We start from the raw sequence: 24,086 nt of genomic DNA on the forward strand, positions 1-24,086 counted from the left end.
CTGTGTTATATTAACCTGGTATCCTGACTGTGTTATATTAACCTGGTATCCTGACTGTGTTATATTAACCTGGTATCCTGACTGTGTTATATTAACCTGGTATCCTGACTGTGTTATATTAACCTGGTATCCTGACTGTGTTATATTAACCTGGTATCCTGACTGTGTTATATTAACCTGGTATCCTGACTGTGTTATATTAACCTGGTATCCTGACTGTGTTATATTAACCTGGTATCCTGACTGTGTTATATTAACCTGGTATCCTGACTGTGTTAAATTAACCTGGTATTCTGACTGTGTTATATTAACCTGGTATCCTGACTGTGTTATATTAACCTGGTATCCTGACTGTGTTATATTAACCTGGTATCCTGACTGTGTTATATTAACCTGGTATCCTGACTGTGTTATATTAACCTGGTATCCTGACTGTGTTATATTAACCTGGTATCCTGACTGTGTTATATGTGTTTAATCTGGTGTTTTCTACCTGTGTTGCCAGGTAAGCTGGACATCGGCCCTGACGACCCCAGGTGGATTGGTGCGTGGTGGGGTGGCTTCTTGCTCTGCGGTGCCTTACTCTTCATCTCCTCCCTCTTCATGTTCGGCTTCCCCCAGTCCCTGAATGAGCAGGATGTGGACATTGGGGGGGAGAGTGAACAGGCCATGTTGCCCCCCTCCCTGTCCAGGGATTACGAGGGGAACAAGCCCACTAATGGGGTGATTCATGGCTTCCAGGCCAATAGTGGACTGACCTGCTGCGAGCACATGAGAGGTGAGATCTACTGTCATAGAATAACATGGTAACGTCAGCGATGTTGGTCAGGGGAGAGGTCTGCTTCTCTGTTTATTAACAGACTGCTGTTAATGGATACGGTACACATGTCAAATACATACAAGATATTATGTTGTGACGTACACTGTTTCAATCACCCCCCCCCCTTTACAGTCATCCCCAAGGTGACCAAGCACCTCCTGTCCAACCCTGTGTTTACCTGCATCTCTCTGGCAGCCTGTATGGAGATCGCTGTGGTTGCAGGCTTCGCCACCTTCCTAGGGAAGTACATGGAACAGCAGTTCAACCTCACCACTTCCTCAGCCAATCAGCTGCTAGGTGATAATGCTAATCACTACATCCAAACCAGAGCCAAATAAAACATGGGACTTCTATAGTGGTTTTCAATGACCCTGTGGCCATCCACAGTGTTTGTTATTGGCCCCTTCTCACACACACTCCTCTCTGTCCTCTGTCTCTCCCTAACCCTGGTCCTAACACTGTCCTCTGTCTCTCCCTAACCCTGGTCCTAACACTGTCCTCTGTCTCTCCCTAACCCTGGTCCTAACACTGTCCTCTGTCTCTCCCTAACCCTGGTCCTAACACTGTCTCTCCCTAACCCTGGTCCTCTGTCTCTCCCCCTAACCCTGGTCCTAACACTGTCCTCTGTCTCTCCCTAACCCTGGTCCTAACACTGTCCTCTGTCCTAACACTCCCTGTCTAACCCTGGTCCTAACACTGTCCTCTGTCTCTCCCTAACCCTGGTCCTAACACTGTCCTCTGTCTCTCCCTAACCCTGGTCCTAACACTGTCCTCTGTCTCTCCCTAACCCTGGTCCTAACACTGTCCTCTGTCTCTCCCTAACCCTGGTCCTAACACTGTCCTCTGTCTCTCCCTAACCCTGGTCCTGTCCTCTGTCTCTCCCTAACCCTGGTCCTAACACTGTCCTCTGTCTCTCCCCCTAACCTGGTCCTAACACTGTCCTCTGTCTCTCCCTAACCCTGGTCCTAACACTGTCCTCTGTCTCTCCCTAACCCTGGTCCTAACACTGTCCTCTGTCTAATCCCTAACCCTGGTCCTAACACTGTCCTCTGTCTCTCCTAACCCTGGTCCTAACACTGTCCTCTGTCTCTCCCTAACCCTGGTCCTACTGTCCTCTGTCTCTCCCTAACCCTGGTCCTAACACTGTCCTCTGTCTCTCCCTAACCCTGGTCCTAACACTGTCCTCTAACCCTGTCCTCACTCCTCTGTCTCTCCCTAACCCTGGTCCTAACACTGTCCTCTGTCTCTCCCTAACCCTGGTCCTAACACTGTCCTCTGTCTCTCCCTAACCCTGGTCCTAACACTGTCCTCTGTCTCTCCCTAACCCTGGTCCTAACACTGTCCTCTGTCTCTCCCTAACCCTGGTCCTAACACTGTCCTCTGTCTCTCCCTAACCCTGGTCCTAACACTGTCCTCTGTCTCTCCCTAACCCTGGTCCTAACACTGTCCTCTGTCTCTCCCTAACCCTGGTCCTAACACTGTCCTCTGTCTCTCCCTAACCCTGGTCCTAACACTGTCCTCTGTCTCTCCCCCTGGTCCTAACCCTGGTCCTAACACTGGTCCTCTGTCTCTGTCTCCTAACCCTGGTCCTAACACTGTCCTCTGTCTCTCCCTAACCCTGGTCCTAACACTGTCCTCTGTCTCTCCCTAACCCTGGTCCTAACACTGTCCTCTGTCTCTCCCTAACCCTGGTCCTAACACTGTCCTCTGTCTCTCCCTAACCCTGGTCCTAACACCTGGTCCTAACACTGTCCTCTGTCTCTCCCTAACCCTGGTCCTAACACTGTCCTCTGTCTCTCCCTAACCCTGGTCCTAACACTGTCCTCTGTCTCTCCCTAACCCTGGTCCTAACACTGTCCTCTGTCCCTCCCTAACCCTGGTCCTAACACTGTCCTCTGTCTCTCCCTAACCCTGGTCCTAACACTGTCCTCTGTCTCTCCCTAACCCTGGTCCTAACACTGTCCTCTGTCTCTCCCTAACCCTGGTCCTAACACTGTCCTCTGTCTCTCCCTAACCCTGGTCCTAACACTGTCCTCTGTCTCTCCCTAACCCTGGTCCTAACACTGTCCTCTGTCTCTCCCTAACCCTGGTCCTAACAACACTGTCCTCTGTCTCTCCCTAACCCTGGTCCTAACCCTGTCCTCTGTCCTCCCTAACCCTGGTCCTAACACTGTCCTCTGTCTCTCCCTAACCCTGGTCCTAACACTGTCCTCTGTCTCTCCCTAACCCTGGTCCTAACACTGTCACTGTCCTCTGTCTCTCCCTAACCCTGGTCCTAACACTGTCCTCTGTCTCTCCCTAACCCTGGTCCTAACACTGTCCTCTGTCTCTCCCTAACCCTGGTCCTAACACTGTCCTCTGTCTCTCCCTAACCCTGGTCCTAACACTGTCCTCTGTCTCTCCCTAACCCTGGTCCTAACACTGTCCTCTGTCTCTCCCTAACCCTGGTCCTAACACTGTCCTCTGTCTCTCCCTAACCCTGGTCCTAACACTGTCCTCTGTCTCTCCCTAACCCTGGTCCTAACACTGTCCTCTCTGTCTCTCCCTAACCCTGGTCCTAACACTGTCCTCTGTCTCTCCCCCTAACCCTGGTCCTAACACTGTCCTCTGTCTCTCCCTAACCCTGGTCCTAACACTGTCCTCTGTCTCTCCCTAACCCTGGTCCTAACACTGTCCTCTGTCTCTCCCTAACCCTGGTCCTAACACTGTCCTCTGTCTCTCCCTAACCCTGGTCCTAACACTGTCCTCTGTCTCTCCCTAACCCTGGTCCTAACACTGTCCTCTGTCTCTCCCTAACCCTGGTCCTAACACACTGTCCTCTGTCTCTCCCTAACCCTGGTCCTAACACTGTCCTCTGTCTCTCCCTAACCCTGGTCCTAACACTGTCCTCTGTCTCTCCCCCTAACCCTGGTCCTAACACTGTCCTCTGTCTCTCCCTAACCCTGGTCCTAACACTGTCCTCTGTCTCTCCCTAACCCTGGTCCTAACACTGTCCTCTGTCTCTCCCTAACCCTGGTCCTAACACTGTCCTCTGTCTCTCCCTAACCCTGGTCCTAACACTGTCCTCTGTCTCTCCCTAACCCTGGTCCTAACACTGTCCTCTGTCTCTCCCTAACCCTGGTCCTAACACTGTCCTCTGTCTCTCCCTAACCCTGGTCCTAACACTGTCCTCTGTCTCTCCCTAACCCTGGTCCTAACACTGTCCTCTGTCTCCCTCCCTGGTCCTAACACTGTCCTCTGGTCCTAACACTGTCCTCTGTCTCTCTCTCCTAACCCTGGTCCTAACACTGTCCTCTGTCTCTCCCTAACCCTGGTCCACTGTCTCTGTCTCTCCCTAACCCTGGTCCTAACACTGTCCTCTGTCTCTCCCTAACCCTGGTCCTAACACTGTCCTCTGTCTCTCCCTAACCCTGGTCCTAACACTGTCCTCTGTCTCTCCCTAACCCTGGTCCTAACACTGTCCTCTGTCTCTCCCTAACCCTGGTCCTAACACTGTCCTCTGTCTCTCCCTAACCCTGGTCCTAACACTGTCCTCTGTCTCTCCCTAACCCTGGTCCTAACACTGTCCTCTGTCTCTCCCTAACCCTGGTCCTAACCTGTCCTGGTCCTAACACTGTCCTCCCCTAACCCTGGTCCTAACACTGTCCTCTGTCTCTCCCTAACCCTGGTCCTAACACCTCTGTCCTCCCTAACCCTGGTCTGTCCTCTGTCTCTAACCCTGGTCCTAACACTGTCCTCTGTCTCTCCCTAACCCTGGTCCTAACACTGTCCTCTGTCTCTCCCTCCCCTAACACTGTCCCTGGTCCTAACACTGTCCTCTGTCTCTCCCTAACCCTGGTCCTAACACTGTCCTCTGTCTCTCCCTAACCCTGGTCCTAACACTGTCCTCTGTCTCTCCCTAACCCTGGTCCTAACACTGTCCTCTGTCTCTCCCTAACCCTGGTCCTAACACTGTCCTCTGTCTCTCCCTAACCCTGGTCCTAACACTGTCCTCTGTCTCTCCCTAACCCTGGTCCTAACACTGTCCTCTGTCTCTCCCTAACCCTGGTCTCACTGTCCTCTGTCTCTCCCTAACCCTGGTCCTAACACTGTCCTCTGTCTCATGGCCCTAACCCTGGTCCTAACACTGTCCTCTGTCTCTCCCTAACCCTGGTCCTAACACTGTCCTCTGTCTCTCCCTAACCCTGGTCCTAACACTGTCCTCTGTCTCTCCCTAACCCTGGTCCTAACACTGTCCTCTGTCTCTCCCTAACCCTGGTCCTAACACTGTCCTCTGTCTAACCCTGGTCCTAACACTAACCCTGGTCCTAACACTGTCCTCTGTCTCTCCCTAACCCTGGTCCTAACACTGTCCTCTGTCTCTCCCTAACCCTGGTCCTAACACTGTCCTCTGTCTCCCTAACCCTGGTCCTAACACTGTCCTCTGTCTCTCCCAGCCCTGGTCATAACACTGTCCTCTGTCTCTCCATAACCCTGGTCCTAACACTGTCCTCTGTCTCTCCCTAACCCTGGTCCTAACACTGTCCTCTGTCTCTCCCTAACCCTGGTCCTAACACTGTCCCCTGTCTCTCCCTAACCCTGGTCCTAACACTGTCCTCTGTCTCTCCCTAACCCTGGTCCTAACACTGTCCTCTGTCTCTCCCTAACCCTGGTCCTAACACTGTCCTCTGTCCTCTGTCTCTTCCTAACCCTGGTCCTAACACTGTCCTCTGTCTCTCCATAACCCTGGTCTTAACACTGTCCTCTGTCTCTCCCTAACCCTGGTCCTAACACTGTCCTCTGTCTCTCCCTAACCCTGGTCCTAACACTGTCCTCTGTCTCTCCCTAACCCTGGTCCTAACACTGTCCTCTGTCTCTCCCTAACCCTGGTCCTAACACTGTCCTCTGTCTCTCCCTAACCCTGGTCCTAACACTGTCCTCTGTCTCTCCCTAACCCTGGTCCTAACACTGTCCTCTGTCTCTCCCTAACCCTGGTCATAACACTGTCCTCTGTCTCTCTCTAACCCTGGTCCTAACACTGTCCTCTGTCTCTCCCTTACCCTGGTCCTAACACTGTCCTCTATCCTTCCAACCATAACCCCTGTCCTCTGTCTCTCCCTAACCATTTACATTACATTTAAGTCATTTAGCAGACGCTCTTATCCAGAGCGACTTACAAATTGGTGCATTCACCCTATGACATCCAGTGGAACAGTCACTTTACAATAGTGCATCTAAAACTTAAGGGGGGGGGGGGGGTGAGAGGGATTACTTATCCTATCCTAGGTCGTAACACTGTCCTCTATCCTTCCAACCATAACCCCTGTCCTCTGTCTCTCCCTAACCCTTGTCCTCACACTGTCCTCTATCCTTCCAACCATAACCCCTGTCCTCTCCCTCCCTCCCTTCCTCCATAGGTATGACAGCCATTCCGTGTGCGTGTCTGGGTATCTTCCTGGGTGGTCTCTTGGTGAAGAAGTTAGACCTGTCAGCGTTAGGGGCCATCCGTATGGCCATGGGGGTCAACCTCGTCTCCACCGCCTGTTACGTCTCCTTCCTCTTCCTCGGCTGTGACACCGGCCCTGTCGCCGGGGTGACTGTCGCCTACGGCAACGCGTGAGTAGCCTACCGTATCACTGTTAGCGCGTTCAACAATGTTACCAAGTTGTTCCTCACCTTCAACTACAGGACATCTAAAAACATTTTATTGGCCACATGTGCAGAATACAAACGGTGTAGATTTACAGTGAAATGCTTACCTACGAGCCCTTTCCCAACAGTGCAGAATACAAGCGGTGTAGATTAAAAATTATACAGGAAGTACCAGGTAATAACATGGTTATATACAGGAAGTACCAGGTAATAACATGGTTATATACAGGAAGTACCAGGTAATAACATGGTTATATACAGGGAGTACCAGGTAATAACATGGTTAGATACAGGAAGTACCAGGTAATAACATGGCTATATACAGGGAGGTAATAACATGGTTATATACAGGAAGTACCAGGTAATAACATGGTTATATACAGGAAGTACCAGGTATTAACATTGTTATATACAGGAAGTATCAGGTAATAACATGGTTATATACAGGGAGGTAATAACATGGTTATATACAGGGAGTACCAGGTAATAACATGGTTATATACAGGGAGTACCAGGTAATAACATGGCTATATACAGGGGTACCAGGTAATAACATGGCTATATACAAGGAGTACCAGGTAATAACATGGTTATATACAGGGAGTACCAGGTAATAACATGGCTGTATACAGGGAGGTAATAACATGGCTATATACAGGGAGTACCAGGTAATAACATGGCTATATACAGGGAGTACCAGGTAATAACATGGCTATATACAGGGAGTACCAGGTAATAACATGGTTATATACAGGGAGTACCAGGTAATAACATGGTTATATACAGGGAGTACCAGGTAATAACATGGCTATATACAGGGAGGTAATAACATGGCTACATACAGGGGGTACCAGGTAATAACATGGTTATATACAGGGAGTACCAGGTAATAACATAGCTATATACAGGGAGGTAATAACATGGCTATATACAGGGAGGTAATAACATGGCTATATACAGGAAGGTAATAACATGGCTATTTACAGGGGGTACCAGGTAATAACATGGTTATATACAGGGAGTACCAGGTAATAACATGGTTATATACAGGGAGTACCAGGTAATAACATGGTTATATACAGGGAGGTAATAACATGGTTATATACAGGGAGGTAATAACATGGTTATATACAGGGAGTACCAGGTAATAACATGGCTATATACAGGGAGGTAATAACATGGCTACATACAGGGGGTACCAGGTAATAACATGGTTATATACAGGGAGTACCAGGTAATAACATGGCTATATACAGGGAGGTAATAACATGGCTATATACAGGGAGTTCCAGGTAATAACATGGTTATATACAGGAAGTACCAGGTAATAACATGGCTATATACAGGGAGTACCAGGTAATAACATGGTTATATACAGGAAGTACCAGGTAATAACATGGCTATATACAGGGAGTACCAGGTAATAACATGGCTATATACAGGGAGGTAATAACATGGCTATATACAGGAAGTACCAGGTAATAACATGGCTATATACAGGAAGTACCAGGTAATAACATGGTTATATACAGGAAGTACCAGGTAATAACATGGTTATATACAGGAAGTACCAGGTAATAACATGGTTATATACAGGAAGTACCAGGTAATAACATGGTTATATACAGGGAGTACCAGGTAATAACATGGTTAGATACAGGGAGGTAATAACATGGTTATATACAGGAAGTACCAGGTAATAACATGGTTATATACAGGAAGTACCAGGTATTAACATTGTTATATACAGGAAGTATCAGGTAATAACATGGTTATATACAGGGAGGTAATAACATGGTTATATACAGGGAATACCGGGTAATAACATGGTTATATACAGGGAGTACCAGGTAATAACATGGCTATATACAGGGGTACCAGGTAATAACATGGCTATATACAAGGAGTACCAGGTAATAACATGGCTGTATACAGGGAGGTAATAACATGGCTATATACAGGGAGTACCAGGTAATAACATGGCTATATACAGGGGGTACCAGGTAATAACATGGCTATATACAGGGAGTACCAGGTAATAACATGGTTATATACAGGGAGTACCAGGTACTAACATGGCTATATACAGGGAGGTAATAACATGGCTATATACAGGGAGGTAATAACATGGCTATATACAGGGAGGTACTAACATGGCTATATACAGGGAGGTAATAACATGGCTATATACAGGGAGGTAATAACATGGCTATTTACAGGGGGTACCAGGTAATAACATGGTTATATACAGGGAGGTAATAACATGGCTATATACAGGGAGGTAATAACATGGCTACATACAGGGGGTACCAGGTAATAACATGGTTATATACAGGGAGTACCAGGTAATAACATAGCTATATACAGGGAGGTAATAACATGGCTATATACAGGGAGGTAATAACATGGCTATATACAGGGAGGTAATAACATGGCTATTTACAGGGGGTACCAGGTAATAACATGGTTATATACAGGGAGTACCAGGTAATAACATGGCTATATACAGGGAGTACCAGGTAATAACATGGTTATATACAGGGAGTACCAGGTAATAACATGGCTATATACAGGGAGTACCAGGTAATAACATGGTTATATACAGGGGGTACCAGGTAATAACATGGTTATATACAGGGAGGTAATAACATGGTTATATACAGGGAGTACCAGGTAATAACATGGCTATATACAGGGAGTACCAGGTAATAACATGGCTATATACAGGGAGTACCAGGTAATAACATGGCTATATACAGGGGTACCAGGTAATAACATGGCTATATACAGGGAGTATCAGGTAATAACATGGCTATATACAGGGAGGTAATAACATGGCTATATAAATCAAATCAAATCAAATCAAATTTTATTTGTCACATACACATGGTTAGCAGATGTTAATGCGAGTGTAGCGAAATGCTTGTGCTTCTAGTTCCAACAATGCAGTGATAACCAACAAGTAATCTAACTAACAATTCCAAAACTACTGTCTTATACACAGTGTAAGGGGAAGTACCAGGTAATAACATGGCTATATACAGGAAGTACCAGGTAATAACATGGCTATATACAAGGAGTACCAGGTAATAACATGGTTATATACAGGGAGTACCAGGTAATAACATGGCTATAACATGGCTATATACAGGGGTACCAGGTAATAACATGGCTATATACAGGGAGTACCAGGTAATAACATGGTTATATACAGGAAGTACCAGGTAATAACATGGCTATATACAGGGAGTACCAGGTAATAACATGGTTATATACAGGAAGTACCAGGTAATAACATGGCTATATACAGGGAGTACCAGGTAATAACATGGCTATATACAGGGAGGTAATAACATGGCTATATACAGGAAGTACCAGGTAATAACATGGCTATATACAGGAAGTACCAGGTAATAACATGGCTACATACAGGGGTACCAGGTAATAACATGGCTATATACAAGGAGTACCAGGTAATAACATGGTTATATACAGGGAGTACCAGGTAATAACATGGTTATATACAGGGAGTACCAGGTAATAACATGGCTATATACAGGGAGTACCAGGTAATAACATGGTTATATACAGGGAGTACCAGGTAATAACATAGGTGTATACAGTGAGTACCAGGTAATAACATGGTTATATACAGGGAGTACCAGGTAATAACATGGCTATATACAGGGAGTACCAGGTAATACCATGGTTATATACAGGGAGGTAATAACGGTTATATACAGGGAGTACCAGGTAATAACATGGCTATATACAGGGAGTACCAGGTAATAACATGGTTATATACAGGGAGTACCAGGTAATAACATAGGTGTATACAGTGAGTACCAGGTAATAACATGGTTATATACAGGGAGTACTAGGTAATAACATGACTATATACAGGAAGTACCAGGTAATAACATGGTTATATACAGGGAGTACCAGGTAATAACATGGTTATATACAGGAAGTGCCAGGTAATAACATGTCTATATACAGGAAGTACCAGGTATTAACATGACTATATACAGGGAGGTAATAACATGGCTATATACAGAGAGTACCAGGTAATAGCATGGCTATATACAGGAAGTGCCAGGTAATAACATGTCTATATACAGGAAGTACCAGGTAATAACATGGCTATATACAGGAAGTGCCAGGTAATAACAGGGTTATATACAGGGAGTACCAGGTAATAACATGGTTATATACAGGGAGTACCAGGTAATAACATGGTTATATACAGGGAGTACCAGGTAATAACATGGTTATATACAGGGAGTACCAGGTAATAACATGGTTATATACAGGGAGGTAATAACATGGTTATATACAGGGAGTACCAGGTAATAGCATGGCTATATACAGGGAGGTAATAACATGGTTATATACAGGGAGTACCAGGTAATAACATGGCTATATACAGGGAGTACCAGGTAATAACATGGTTATATACAGGGAGTACCAGGTAATAACATGGTTATATACAGGGAGTACCAGGTAATAACATGGTTATATACAGGGAGTACCAGGTAATAACATGGTTATATACAGGAAGTACCAGGTAATAACATGGCTATATACAGGGAGTACCAGGTAATAACATGGTTATATACAGGAAGTACCAGGTAATAACATGTTATATACAGAGAGTACCAGGTAATAACATGGTTATATACAGGGAGTACCAGGTAATAACATGGCTATATACAGGAAGTACCAGGTAATAACATGGTTATATACAGGGAGTACCAGGTAATAACATGGCTATATACAGGGAGTACCAGGTAATAACATGGTTATATACAGGGAGTACCAGGTAATAACATGGCTATATACAGGGGTACCAGGTAATAACATGGCTATATACAGGGAGGTAATAACATGGCTATATACAGGGAGTATCAGGTAATAACATGGCTATATACAGGGAGGTAATAACATGGCTATATAAATCAAATCAAATCAAATCAAATTTTATTTGTCACATACACATGGTTAGCAGATGTTAATGCGAGTGTAGCGAAATGCTTGTGCTTCTAGTTCCGACAATGCAGTGATAACCAACAAGTAATCTAACTAACAATTCCAAAACTACTGTCTTATACACAGTGTAAGGGGAAGTACCAGGTAATAACATGGCTATATACAGGAAGTACCAGGTAATAACATGGCTATATACAAGGAGTACCAGGTAATAACATGGTTATATACAGGGAGTACCAGGTAATAACATGGCTATAACATGGCTATATACAGGGGTACCAGGTAATAACATGGCTATATACAGGGAGTACCAGGTAATAACATGGTTATATACAGGAAGTACCAGGTAATAACATGGCTATATACAGGGAGTACCAGGTAATAACATGGTTATATACAGGAAGTACCAGGTAATAACATGGCTATATACAGGGAGTACCAGGTAATAACATGGCTATATACAGGGAGGTAATAACATGGCTATATACAGGAAGTACCAGGTAATAACATGGCTATATACAGGAAGTACCAGGTAATAACACGGCTACATACAGGGGTACCAGGTAATAACATGGCTATATACAGGGAGGTAATAACATGGCTATATACAGGGAGTATCAGGTAATAACATGGCGATATACAGGAAGTACCAGGTAATAACATGGTTATATACAGGGAGTACCAGGTAATAACACGGCTATATACAGGGGTACCAGGTAATAACATGGCTATATACAGGGAGGTAATAACATGGCTATATACAGGGAGGTAATAACATGGCTATATACAGCGAGGTAATAACATGGCTATATACAGGGAGGTAATAACATGGTTATATACAGGGGGTACCAGGTAATAACATGGCTATATACAGGGAGGTAATAACATGGCTATATACAGGGAGGTAATAACATGGTTATATACAGGGAGGTAATAACATGGCTATATACAGGGAGGTAATAACATGGTTATATACAGGGAGGTAATAACATGGCTATATACAGGGAGGTAATAACATGGTTATATACAGGGAGGTAATAACATGGCTATATACAGGGAGGTAATAACATGGTTATATACAGGGAGGTAATAACATGGCTATATACAGCGAGGTAATAACATGGTTATTTACAGGGAGGTGGCTGGCTCCGGTACCACTTAGCAGAGAGAACAGTCTATATGGCTTGGGTGGCTGGCTCCGGTACCACTTAGCGTGTGGTAGCAGAGAGAACAGTCTATATGACTTGGGTGGCTGGCTCCGGTACCACTTAGCAGAGAGAACCGTCTATATGGCTTGGGTGGCTGGCTCCGGTACCGCTTAGCAGAGAGAACAGTCTATATGACTTGGGTGGCTGGCTCCGGTACCGCTTAGCAGAGAGAACCGTCTATATGGCTTGGGTGGCTGGCTCCGGTACCGCTTAGCAGAGAGAACAGTCTATATGGCTTGGGTGGCTGGCTCCGGTACCGCTTAGCAGAGAGAACAGTCTATATGACTTGGGTGGCTGGCTCCGGTACCGCTTAGCAGAGAGAACAGTCTATATGACTTGGGTGGCTGGCTCCGGTACCACTTAGCGTGTGGTAGCAGAGAGAACAGTCTATATGACTTGGCTGGCTGGCTCCGGTACCGCTTAGCAGAGAGAACCGTCTATATGGCTTGGGTGGCTGGCTCCGGTACCGCTTAGCAGAGAGAACAGTCTATATGACTTGGGTGGCTGGCTCCGGTACCACTTGCCGTGCGGTAGCAGAGAGAACAGTCTATATGGCTTGGGTGGCTGGCTCCGGTACCACTTAGCAGAGATAACAGTCTATATGACTTGGGTGGCTGGCTCCGGTACCACTTAGCAGAGAGAACAGTCTATATGACTTGGGTGGCTGGCTCCGGTACCGCTTGCCGTGCGGTAGCAGAGAGAACAGTCTATATGACTTGGATGGCTGGCTCCAGTACCACTTAGCAGAGAGAACAGTCTATAAGGCTTGGGTGGCTGGCTCCGGTACCACTTTGTAGAGAGAACAGTCTATATGGCTTGGGTGGCTGGCTCCGGTACCGCTTAGCAGAGAGAACAGTCTATATGACTTGGGTGGCTGGCTCCGGTACCACTTAGCAGAGAGAACAGTCTATATGGCTTGGGTGGCTGGCTCCGGTACCGCTTAGCAGAGAGAACAGTCGATATGGCTTGGGTGCCTGGCTCCGGTACCGCTTGCCGTGCGGTAGCAGAGAGAACAGTCTATATGACTTGGGTTTCTGGAGTCCTTGAACATTTTCCAGGCCTTATTCTGACACCATCTTGTCTAGAGGTCCTAAATGGCAGGGAGTTAGGCCCCAGTGATGTATTGGACACTACCCCGAGTTGCACCTAGTGGTAAGATACCGAGCAGTTGCTATACCAGGCGGTAATGCAGCCAGTCAAAATGCTCTCAATGGTGCAGCTGTATCTTTCTGAGGGTCTGAGGGCCCATGCCACATCTTTTCAGCCTCCTGTGGGGGAAGAGGCATTGACGTGCCCTCTTTCACGACTGCGTTGGTGTGTTTGGACATTGATAGGTCCTTAGTTATGCGGAACCCAAGGAACGTGATGTTCTAGGCCCGCTCCACTACAGCCCCGTCGATGTGAATGGGGACATGTTCGGCCCTCCGTTTCGTGTAGTCCACAATGAGCACCTTTGTCTTGCCCTCGTTGAGTGAGAGGTTGTCTTGGCACCACACTGCCAGGTCTCCGACCTCCTCCTCCTCCGGTCATAAAACCACTCCCTTATTATCTCTACCACAGTTAGAAGTTCAAAAAGGTTATTGAATAGTGTAGCCTCTATAAATGACAGAAAGTGTAGCCTCTATAGATGAAAGTGTAGTCTCTATAGATGACAGTGTAGCCTCTATAAATGAAAGTGTAGCATCTATAGATGATAGTGTAGCCTCTATAGATGACAGAAAGTGTAGCCTCTATAGATGACAGAAAGTGTAGCCTCTATAGATGACAGTGTAGCCTCTATAGATGATAGTTTAGAACTGCCATGGTGTCGGAGCTGCCATGCTCCGACACCACTAAAACAACTGCCATGCTCCGACACCACTAAAACAACTGCCATGCTCCGACACCACTAAAACAACTGCCATGCTCCGACACCACTAAAACAACTGCCATGCTCCGACACCACTAAAACAACTGCCATGCTCCGACACCACTAAAACAACTGCCATGCTCTGACACCACTAAAACAACTGCCATGCTCCGACACCACTAAAACAACTGCCATGCTCCGACACCACTAAAACAACTGCCATTCTCCGACACCACTAAAACAACTGCCATTCTCCGACACCACTAAAACAACTGCCATGCTCCAACACCACTAAAACAACTGCCATGCTCCGACACCACTAAAACAGCTGCCATGCTCCGACACCACTAAAACAACTGCCATTCTCCGACACCACTAAAACAACTGCCATGCTCCTACACCACTAAAACAACTGCCATGCTCCGACACCACTAAAACAACTGCCATGCTCTGACACCACTAAAACAACTGCCATGCTCCTACACCACTAAAACAACTGCCATGCTCCTACACCACTAAAACAACTGCCATGCTCCTACACCACTAAAACAACTGCCATGCTCCTACACCACTAAAACAACTGCCATGCTCCGACACCACTAAAACAGCTGCCATGCTCCGACACCACTAAAACAACTGCCATGCTCCGACACCACTAAAACAACTGCCATGCTCTGACACCACTAAAACAACTGCCATGCTCCGACACCACTAAAACAACTGCCATGCTCCGACACCACTAAAACAACTGCCATGCTCCGACACCACTAAAACAACTGCCATGCTCCGACACCACTAAAACAACTGCCATGCTCCGACACCACTAAAACAACTGCCATGCTCCGACACCACTAAAACAACTGCCATGCTCCGACACCACTAAAACAACTGCCATGCTCCGACACCACTAAAACAACTGCCATGCTCCGACACCACTAAAACAACTGCCATGCTCCTACACCACTAAAACAACTGCCATGCTCCGACACCACTAAAACAACTGCCATGCTCCGACACCACTAAAACAACTGCCATGCAGACAAACAGGCTACAGACAGACAAGACTGTCTGATATTGTTGCAACTCAGCATTCTTTGTCCTCCAAACACGACGAGTTGAGTTTTTACCAAAAAGTTATATTTTGGTTTCATCTGACCATATGACATTCTCCCAATCTTCTTCTGGATCATCCAAATGCTCTCTAGCAAACTTCAGACGGGCCTGGACATGTATTGGCTTAAGCAGGGGGACAGGTCTGGCACTGCAGGATTTGAGTCCCTGGCAGCGTAGTGTGTTACTGATGGTAGGCTTTGTTACTTTTGTCCCAGCTCTCTGCAGGTCATTCACTAGGTCCCCCCGTGTGGTTCTGGGATTTTTGCTCACTGTTTTTGTGATCATTTTGACCCCACGGGGTGAGATCTTGCATGGAGCCCCAGATCGAGGGAGATTATCAGTGGTCTTGTATGTCTTCCATTTCCTAATAATTGCTCCCACAGTTGATTTCTTCAAACCAAGCTGCTTTCCTATTGCAGATTCAGTCTTCCCACACTGGTGCAGGTCTACAATTTTCTTTCTGGTGTCCTTTGACAGCTCTTTGGTCTTGGCCATAGTGGAGTTTGGAGTGTGACTGTTTGAGGTTGTGGACAGGTGTCTTTTATACTGATAACAAGTTCAAACAGGTGCCATTAATACAGGTAACGAGTGGAGGACAGAGGAGCCTCTTAAAGAAGAAGTTACAGGTCTGTGAGAGCCAGAAATCTTGCTTGTTTGTAGGTGACCAAATACTTATTTTCCACCATAATTTTCAAATAAATTCATAAAAAATCCTACAATGTGATTTTCTGGATTTTTTTTCTCATTTTGTCTGTCATAGTTGACGTGTACCTACGATGAAAATTACAGGCCTCTTTCATCTTTTTAAGTGGGAGAACTTGCACAATTGGTGGCTGACTAAATACTTTTTTGCCCCACTGTAGCTATCATTGTACATAGCATGTTTCCAGTGTTTTGATAATGCCATGGTTTTCTATATAACAGTATGTAACCTGTTTGCCTGTTCCCAGGACCCTGCGGTCATGGCAGAGACCGGAGCATTCCTGCATCAACAACTGTAACTGCTACACAGCCTCAGTGAGCCCTGTGTGTGGCTCCAACGGGATCACCTACCTCTCTGCCTGCTTCGCCGGCTGCCTCACACCTGTAAGTCCCGGGTCTTCTGGCAGGACCTCTACAGCCAGGTGCATTGTCATTGGCAACCATAGTGGACCATGTTCTAAAAGTCTCTATACATTATAGAGTCCTAGACAGCTGCCTCAAGGCTGTATCATTCACATGATAGTAGATCACATAAACCCATCGGGTTATCAGGGTCACCAAAACTGTAGGAGCAAGCTATATTAGTCATGTAGGTGATATATAGAAGTCTGTGGCTGAGTCCCAAATGAACCCTATTCACCCTATTCCCCCTATTCCCCATATATAGTGCACTACTTTAGACCAGAGCCCTATAGAACCCTATTCCCTATATAGTGCACTACTTTAGACCAGAGCCCTATTCCCTAGAACCCAGAGCCCTATTCCCCATATAGTGCACCCCATACTTTAGACCAGGGCCCTATGGCACCCTATTCCCTATATAGTGCACTACTTTAGACCCTAGGGCCCTATGGCACCCACTATTCCAGGGCCCTATACCCTATTCCCTATATAGTGCCAGAGCCCTACTTTCCCTATATAGACCAGAGGGCCCTATAGACCCTATTCCCTATATAGTGCACTACTTTAGACCAGAGACCTATGGCACCCTATTCCCTATATAGTGCAGGGCCCTATGGACACCCTATTCCCTATATAGTGCACTACTTTAGACCAGGGCCATATGACACCCTATTCATTTACATTACATTTAAGTCATTTAGCAGACGCTCTTATCCAGAGCGACTTACAAATTGGTGCATTCACCTTATGACATCCAGTGGGACAGTCACTTAACAATAGTGCATCTAAAACTTAGGGGGGGTGGGGTGAGAGGGATTACTTATCCTATCCTAGGTATTCCTTAAAGAGGTGGGGTTTCAGGTGTCTCCGGAAGGTGGTGATTGACTCCGCTGTCCTGGCGTCGTGAGGGAGTTTGTTCCACCATTGGGGGGCCAGGGCAGCGAACAGTTTTGACTGGGCTGAGCGGGAGCTGTACTTCCTCAGTGGTAGGGAGGCGAGCAGGCCAGAGGTGGATGAACGCAGTGCCCTTGTTTGGGTGTAGGGCCTGATCAGAGCCTGGAGGTACTGAGGTGCCGTTCCCCTCACAGCTCCGTAGGCAAGCACCATGGTCTTGTAGCGGATGCGAGCTCGAGCTTCAACTGGAAGTGGAGAGAACGGAGGAGCGGGGTGACGTGAGAGAACTTGGGAAGGTTGAACACCAGACGGGCTGCGGCGTTCTGGATGAGTTGAAGGGGTTTAATGGCACAGGCAGGGAGCCCAGCCAACAGCGAGTTGCAGTAATCCAGACGGGAGATGACAAGTGCCTGGATTAGGACCTGCGCCGCTTCCTGTGTGAGGCAGGGTCGTACTCTGCGGATGTTGTAGAGCATGAACCTACAGGAACGGGCCACCGCCTTGATGTTGGTTGAGAACGACAGGGTGTTGTCCAGGATCACGCCAAGGTTCTTGGCGCTCTGGGAGGAGGACACAATGGAGTTGTCAACCGTGATGGCGAGATCATGGAACGGGCAGTCCTTCCCCGGGAGGAAGAGCAGCTCCGTCTTGCCGAGGTTCAGCTTGAGGTGGTGATCCGTCATCCACACTGATATGTCTGCCAGACATGCAGAGATGCGATTCGCCACCTGGTCATCAGAAGGGGAAAGGAGAAGATTAATTGTGTGTTGTCTGCATAGCAATGATAAGAGAGACCATGTGAGGTTATGACAGAGCCAAGTGACTTGGTGTATAGCGAGAATAGGAGAGGGCCAAGAACAGAGCCCTGGGGACACCAGTGGTGAGAGCGCGTGGTGAGGAGACAGATTCTCGCCACGCCACCTGGTAGGAGCGACCTGTCAGGTAGGACGCAATCCAAGCGTGGGCCGCGCCGGAGATGCCCAACTCGGAGAGGGTGGAGAGGAGGATCTGATGGTTCACAGTATCGAAGGCAGCCGATAGATCTAGAAGGATGAGAGCAGAGGAGAGAGAGTTAGCTTTAGCAGTGCGGAGCGCCTCCGTGATACAGAGGAGAGCAGTCTCAGTTGAATGACTAGTCTTGAAACCTGACTGATTTGGATCAAGAAGGTCATTCAGAGAGAGATAGCGGGAGAGCTGGCCAAGGACGGCACGTTCAAGAGTTTTGGAGAGAAAAGAAAGAAGGGATACTGGTCTGTAATTGTTGACATCGGAGGGATCGAGTGTAGGTTTTTTCAGAAGGGGTGCAACTCTCGCTCTCTTGAAGACGGAAGGGACGTAGCCAGCGGTCAGGGATGAGTTGATGAGCGAGGTGAGGTAAGGGAGAAGGTCTCCGGAAATGGTCTGGAGAAGAGAGGAGGGGATAGGGTCAAGCGGGCAGGTTGTTGGGCGGCCGGCCGTCACAAGACGCGAGATTTCATCTGGAGAGAGAGGGGAGAAAGAGGTCAGAGCACAGGGTAGGGCAGTGTGAGCAGAACCAGCGGTGTCGTTTGACTTAGCAAACGAGGATCGGATGTCGTCGACCTTCTTTTCAAAATGGTTGACGAAGTCATCTGCAGAGAGGGAGGAGGGGGGAGGGGGCGGAGGATTCAGGAGGGAGGAGAAGGTGGCAAAGAGCTTCCTAGGGTTAGAGGCAGATGCTTGGAATTTAGCGTGGTAGAAAGTGGCTTTAGCAGCAGAGACAGAGGAGGAAAATGTAGAGAGGAGGGAGTGAAAGGATGCCAGGTCCGCAGGGAGGCGAGTTTTCCTCCATTTCCGCTCGGCTGCCCGGAGCCCTGTTCTGTGAGCTCGCAATGAGTCATCGAGCCACGGAGCGGGAGGGGAGGACCGAGCCGGCCTGGAGGATAGGGGACATAGAGAGTCAAGGGATGCAGAGAGGGAGGAGAGGAGGGTTGAGGAGGCAGAATCAGGAGATAGGTGGGAGAAGGTTTGAGCGGAGGGAAGAGATGATAGGATGGAAGAGGAGAGAGTAGCGGGGGAGAGAGAGCGAAGGTTGGGACGGCGCAATACCATCCGAGTAGGGGCAGTGTGGGAGGTGTTGGATGAGAGCGAGAGGGAAAAGGATACAAGGCAGTGGTCGGAGACTTGGAGGGGAGTTGCAATGAGGTTAGTGGAAGAACAGCATCTAGTAAAGATGAGGTCGAGCGTATTGCCTGCCTTGTGAGTAGGGGGGAAGGTGAGAGGAGGTGAGGTCAAAAGAGGAGAGGAGTGGAAAGAAGGAGGCAGAGAGGAAAGAGTCAAAGGTAGACGTGGGGAGGTTAAAGTCGCCCAGAACTGTGAGAGGTGAGCCGTCCTCAGGAAAGGAGCTTATCAAGGCATCAAGCTCATTGATGAACTCTCCGAGGGAACCTGGAGGGCGATAAATGATAAGGATGTTAAGCTTGAAAGGGCTAGTAACTGTGACAGCATGGAATTCAAAGGAGGCGATAGACAGATGGGTAAGGGGAGAAAGAGAGAATGACCACTTGGGAGAGATGAGGATCCCGGTGCCACCACCCCGCTGACCAGACGCTCTCGGGGTGTGCGAGAACACGTGGGCGGACGAAGAGAGAGCAGTAGGAGTAGCAGTGTTGTCTGTGGTGATCCATGTTTCCGTCAGTGCCAAGAAGTCGAGGGACTGGAGGGAGGCATAGGCTGAGATGAACTCTGCCTTGTTGACCGCAGATTGGCAGTTCCAGAGGCTACCGGTGAGGAGGAAGGAGTTGGCAGACCTGGAACTCCACGTGGGTCGTGCGCGCTGGGACCACCAGAGTAGGGTGGCCGCGGCCACGCGGTGAGGAGCGTTTGTATGGTCTGTGCAGAGAGGAGAGAACAGGGATAAACAGACACATAGTTGACAGGCTACAGAAGAGGCTACGCTAATGCAAAGGAGATTGGAATGACAAGTGGACTACACGTCTCGAATGTTCAGAAAGTTAAGCTACGTAGCAAGAATCATATTGACTAAAATGATACAGTACTGCTGAAGTAGGCCAGCTGGCAGTGGGTGCGTTGTTGACACTACACTAATCAAGTCGTTCCGTTGAGTGTAATAGTTTCTGCAGTGTTGCTATTCGGGGCTAGCAGGCTAGCTAGCAGTGTTGTTTACGTTACGTTGCGTTAAAAGAACGACAATAGATGGCTAGCGAACCTAGAAAATCGCTCTAGACTACACAATTATCTTTGATACAAAGACGGCTATGTAGCTAGCTAAGTAGCTAGCTACGATCAAACAAATCAAACCGTTGTACTGTAATGAAATGAAGTGAAAATGTGATACTACCTGTGAATGCGACCGGGTAGTTGAGTTCTATACAGAAGACGTTGGCTAGCGTTGGCTAGCTAGCAGAGTCACCTACGTTAAGGACGACAAATAGCTGGCTAGCTAACTTAAATTAAGATAATCACTCTAAGACTACACACTCTAAACCTAAACAACACAATTATCTTGGATACGATGATACGAAGACAGCAAAGACAGCTATGTAGCTAGCCACTAAACTAATCAAGTCGTTCAGTTGAGTGTAATAGTTTCTCCAGTGCAGCTAATCAGTGGACGTTAGCTAGCTGGCTAGTGAAGACTACGTTAGGACCCTATAATTACGCAATTATCTTTGATACAAAGACGGCTATGTAGCTAGCTGAGAAGAAATTGCTAAGATAAGACAAATCAAACCGTTGTGATATAATGAAATATAATGAAAAAGTTATACTACCCGTGGGAGCGAAGTGCAGATGCGACCACTCGCTCCAACCGGAACCGGTTTAGACCAGAGACCTATGGCACCCTATTCCCTATATAGTGCACTACTTTAGACCAGGGCCCTATGGCACCCTGTTCCCTATATAGTGCACTACTTTAGACCAGAGACCTATGGCACCCTATTCCCTATATAGTGCACTACTTTAGACCAGGGCCCTATGGCACCCTATTCCCTATATAGTGCACTACTTTAGACCAGGGCCCTATGACACCCTATTCCCTATATAGTGCACTATTTTAGACCAGGGCCCTATGGCACCCTATTCCCTATATAGTGCACTACTTTAGACCAGAGCCCTATAGAACCCTATTCCCTATATAGTGCACTACTTTAGACCAGGGCCCTATGGCACCCTATTCCCTATATAGTGCACTACTTTAGACCAGGGCCCTATGGCACCCTATTCCCTATATAGTGCACTACTTTAGACCAGAGACCTATGGCACCCTATTCCCTATATAGTGCACTACTTTAGACCAGGGCCCTATGGCACCCTATTCCCTATATAGTGCACTACTTTAGACCAGGGCCCTATGGCACCCTATTCCCTATATAGTGCACTACTTTAGACCAGGGCCCAATGATTCCTATAGTTTATATACTGTATCCACTCCTCTCCAGAACCTGACCAGCTGTATGTCTATCTATAGGTGATATCCTCTCCTGTCCTCTAGAACCAGCTGTCTATCTATAGGTGATAACCTCTCCTGTCCTCCAGAACCAGCTGTCTATCTATAGGTGATATCCTCTCCTGTCCTCCTCCAGAACCAACTGTCTATCTATAGGTGATATCCTCTCCTGTCCTCCTCTAGAACCAGCTGTCTATCTATAGGTGATATCCTCTCCTGTCCTCTAGAACCAGCTGTCTATCTATAGGTGATATCCTCTCCTGTCCTCTAGAACCAGCTGTCTATCTATAGGTGATATCCTCTCCTGTCCTCTAGAACCAGCTGTCTATCTATAGGTGATATCCTCTCCTGTCCTCTAGAACCAGCTGTCTATCTATAGGTGATATCCTCTCATGTCCTCTAGAACCAGCTGTCTATCTATAGGTGATATCCTCTCATGTCCTCTAGAACCAGCTGTCTATCTATAGGTGATATCCTCTCATGTCCTCCTCCAGAACCAACTGTCTATCTATAGGTGATATCCTCTCATGTCCTCCTCCAGAACCAACTGTCTATCTATAGGTGATATCCTCTCATGTCCTCCTCCAGAACCAACTGTCTATCTATGGGTGATATCCTCTCCTGTCCTCCTCCAGAACCAACTGTCTATCTATAGGTGATATCCTCTCCTGTCCTCCTCCAGAACCAGCTGTCTATCTATAGGTGATAACCTCTCCTGTCCTCCAGAACCAGCTGTCTATCTATAGGTGATATCCTCTCCTGTCCTCCTCCAGAACCAGCTGTCTATCTATAGGTGATATCCTCTCCTGTCCTCCTCCAGAACCAGCTGTCTATCTATAGGTGATATCCTCTCCTGTCCTCCTCCAGAACCAGCTGTCTATCTATAGGTGATATCCTCTCCTGTCCTCCTCCAGAACCAGCTGTCTATCTATAGGTGATAACCTCTCCTGTCCTCCAGAACCAGCTGTCTATCTATAGGTGATATCCTCTCCTGTCCTCCTCCATAACCAACTGTCTATCTATAGGTGATAACCTCTCATGTCCTCCTCCAGAACCAGCTGTCTATCTATAGGTGATATCCTCTCCTGTCCTCCTCCAGAACCAACTGTCTATCTATAGGTGATATCCTCTCCTGTCCTCCTCCAGAACCAGCTGTCTATCTATAGGTGATATCCTCTCATGTCCTCCTCCAGAACCAGCTGTCTATCTATAGGTGATATCCTCTCCTGTCCTCTAGAACCAGCTGTCTATCTATAGGTGATATCCTCTCATGTCCTCTAGAACCAACTGTCTATCTATAGGTGATATCCTCTCATGTCCTCTAGAACCAACTGTCTATCTATAGGTGATATCCTCTCCTGTCCTCTAGAACCAGCTGTCTATCTATAGGTGATATCCTCTCATGTCCTCTAGAACCAGCTGTCTATCTATAGGTGATATCCTCTCATGTCCTCTAGAACCAGCTGTCTATCTATAGGTGATATCCTCTCATGTCCTCTAGAACCAGCTGTCTATCTATAGGTGATATCCTCTCCTGTCCTCCTCCAGAACCAGCTGTCTATCTATAGGTGATATCCTCTCCTGTCCTCCTCCAGAACCAGCTGTCTATCTATAGGTGATATCCTCTCCTGTCCTCCTCCAGAACCAGCTGTCTATCTATAGGTGATATCCTCTCCTGTCCTCCTCCAGAACCAGCTGTCTATCTATGGGTGATATCCTCTCCTGTCCTCCTCCAGAACCAGCTGTCTATCTATAGGTGATATCCTCTCCTGTCCTCTAGAACCAGCTGTCTATCTATAGGTGATATCCTCTCATGTCCTCTAGAACCAACTGTCTATCTATAGGTGATATCCTCTCATGTCCTCTAGAACCAACTGTCTATCTATAGGTGATATCCTCTCCTGTCCTCTAGAACCAGCTGTCTATCTATAGGTGATATCCTCTCATGTCCTCTAGAACCAGCTGTCTATCTATAGGTGATATCCTCTCATGTCCTCTAGAACCAGCTGTCTATCTATAGGTGATATCCTCTCATGTCCTCTAGAACCA

At 47.2% G+C, this 24,086-nt stretch overlaps 1 protein-coding gene across 1 annotated transcript in view; it reads left to right on the plus strand.

Moving 5' to 3' along the window:
- The window catches only part of LOC124034979 (solute carrier organic anion transporter family member 3A1-like), a 92,001-nt gene that overhangs the window by 50,566 nt on the left and 17,349 nt on the right, over positions 1-24,086 (plus strand). The window contains exons 4-7 of the mRNA XM_046348371.1: positions 506-778; positions 953-1,117; positions 6,217-6,415; positions 16,561-16,696. Of these exons, the coding sequence (XP_046204327.1) occupies positions 506-778; positions 953-1,117; positions 6,217-6,415; positions 16,561-16,696 (773 nt within the window). The remainder of the gene's footprint in view (positions 1-505; positions 779-952; positions 1,118-6,216; positions 6,416-16,560; positions 16,697-24,086) is intronic.

The sequence above is a fragment of the Oncorhynchus gorbuscha genome, linkage group LG05, assembly GCF_021184085.1.
Source record: "Oncorhynchus gorbuscha isolate QuinsamMale2020 ecotype Even-year linkage group LG05, OgorEven_v1.0, whole genome shotgun sequence".
In the NCBI taxonomy this organism is placed as follows: Eukaryota; Metazoa; Chordata; class Actinopteri; order Salmoniformes; family Salmonidae; genus Oncorhynchus; species Oncorhynchus gorbuscha.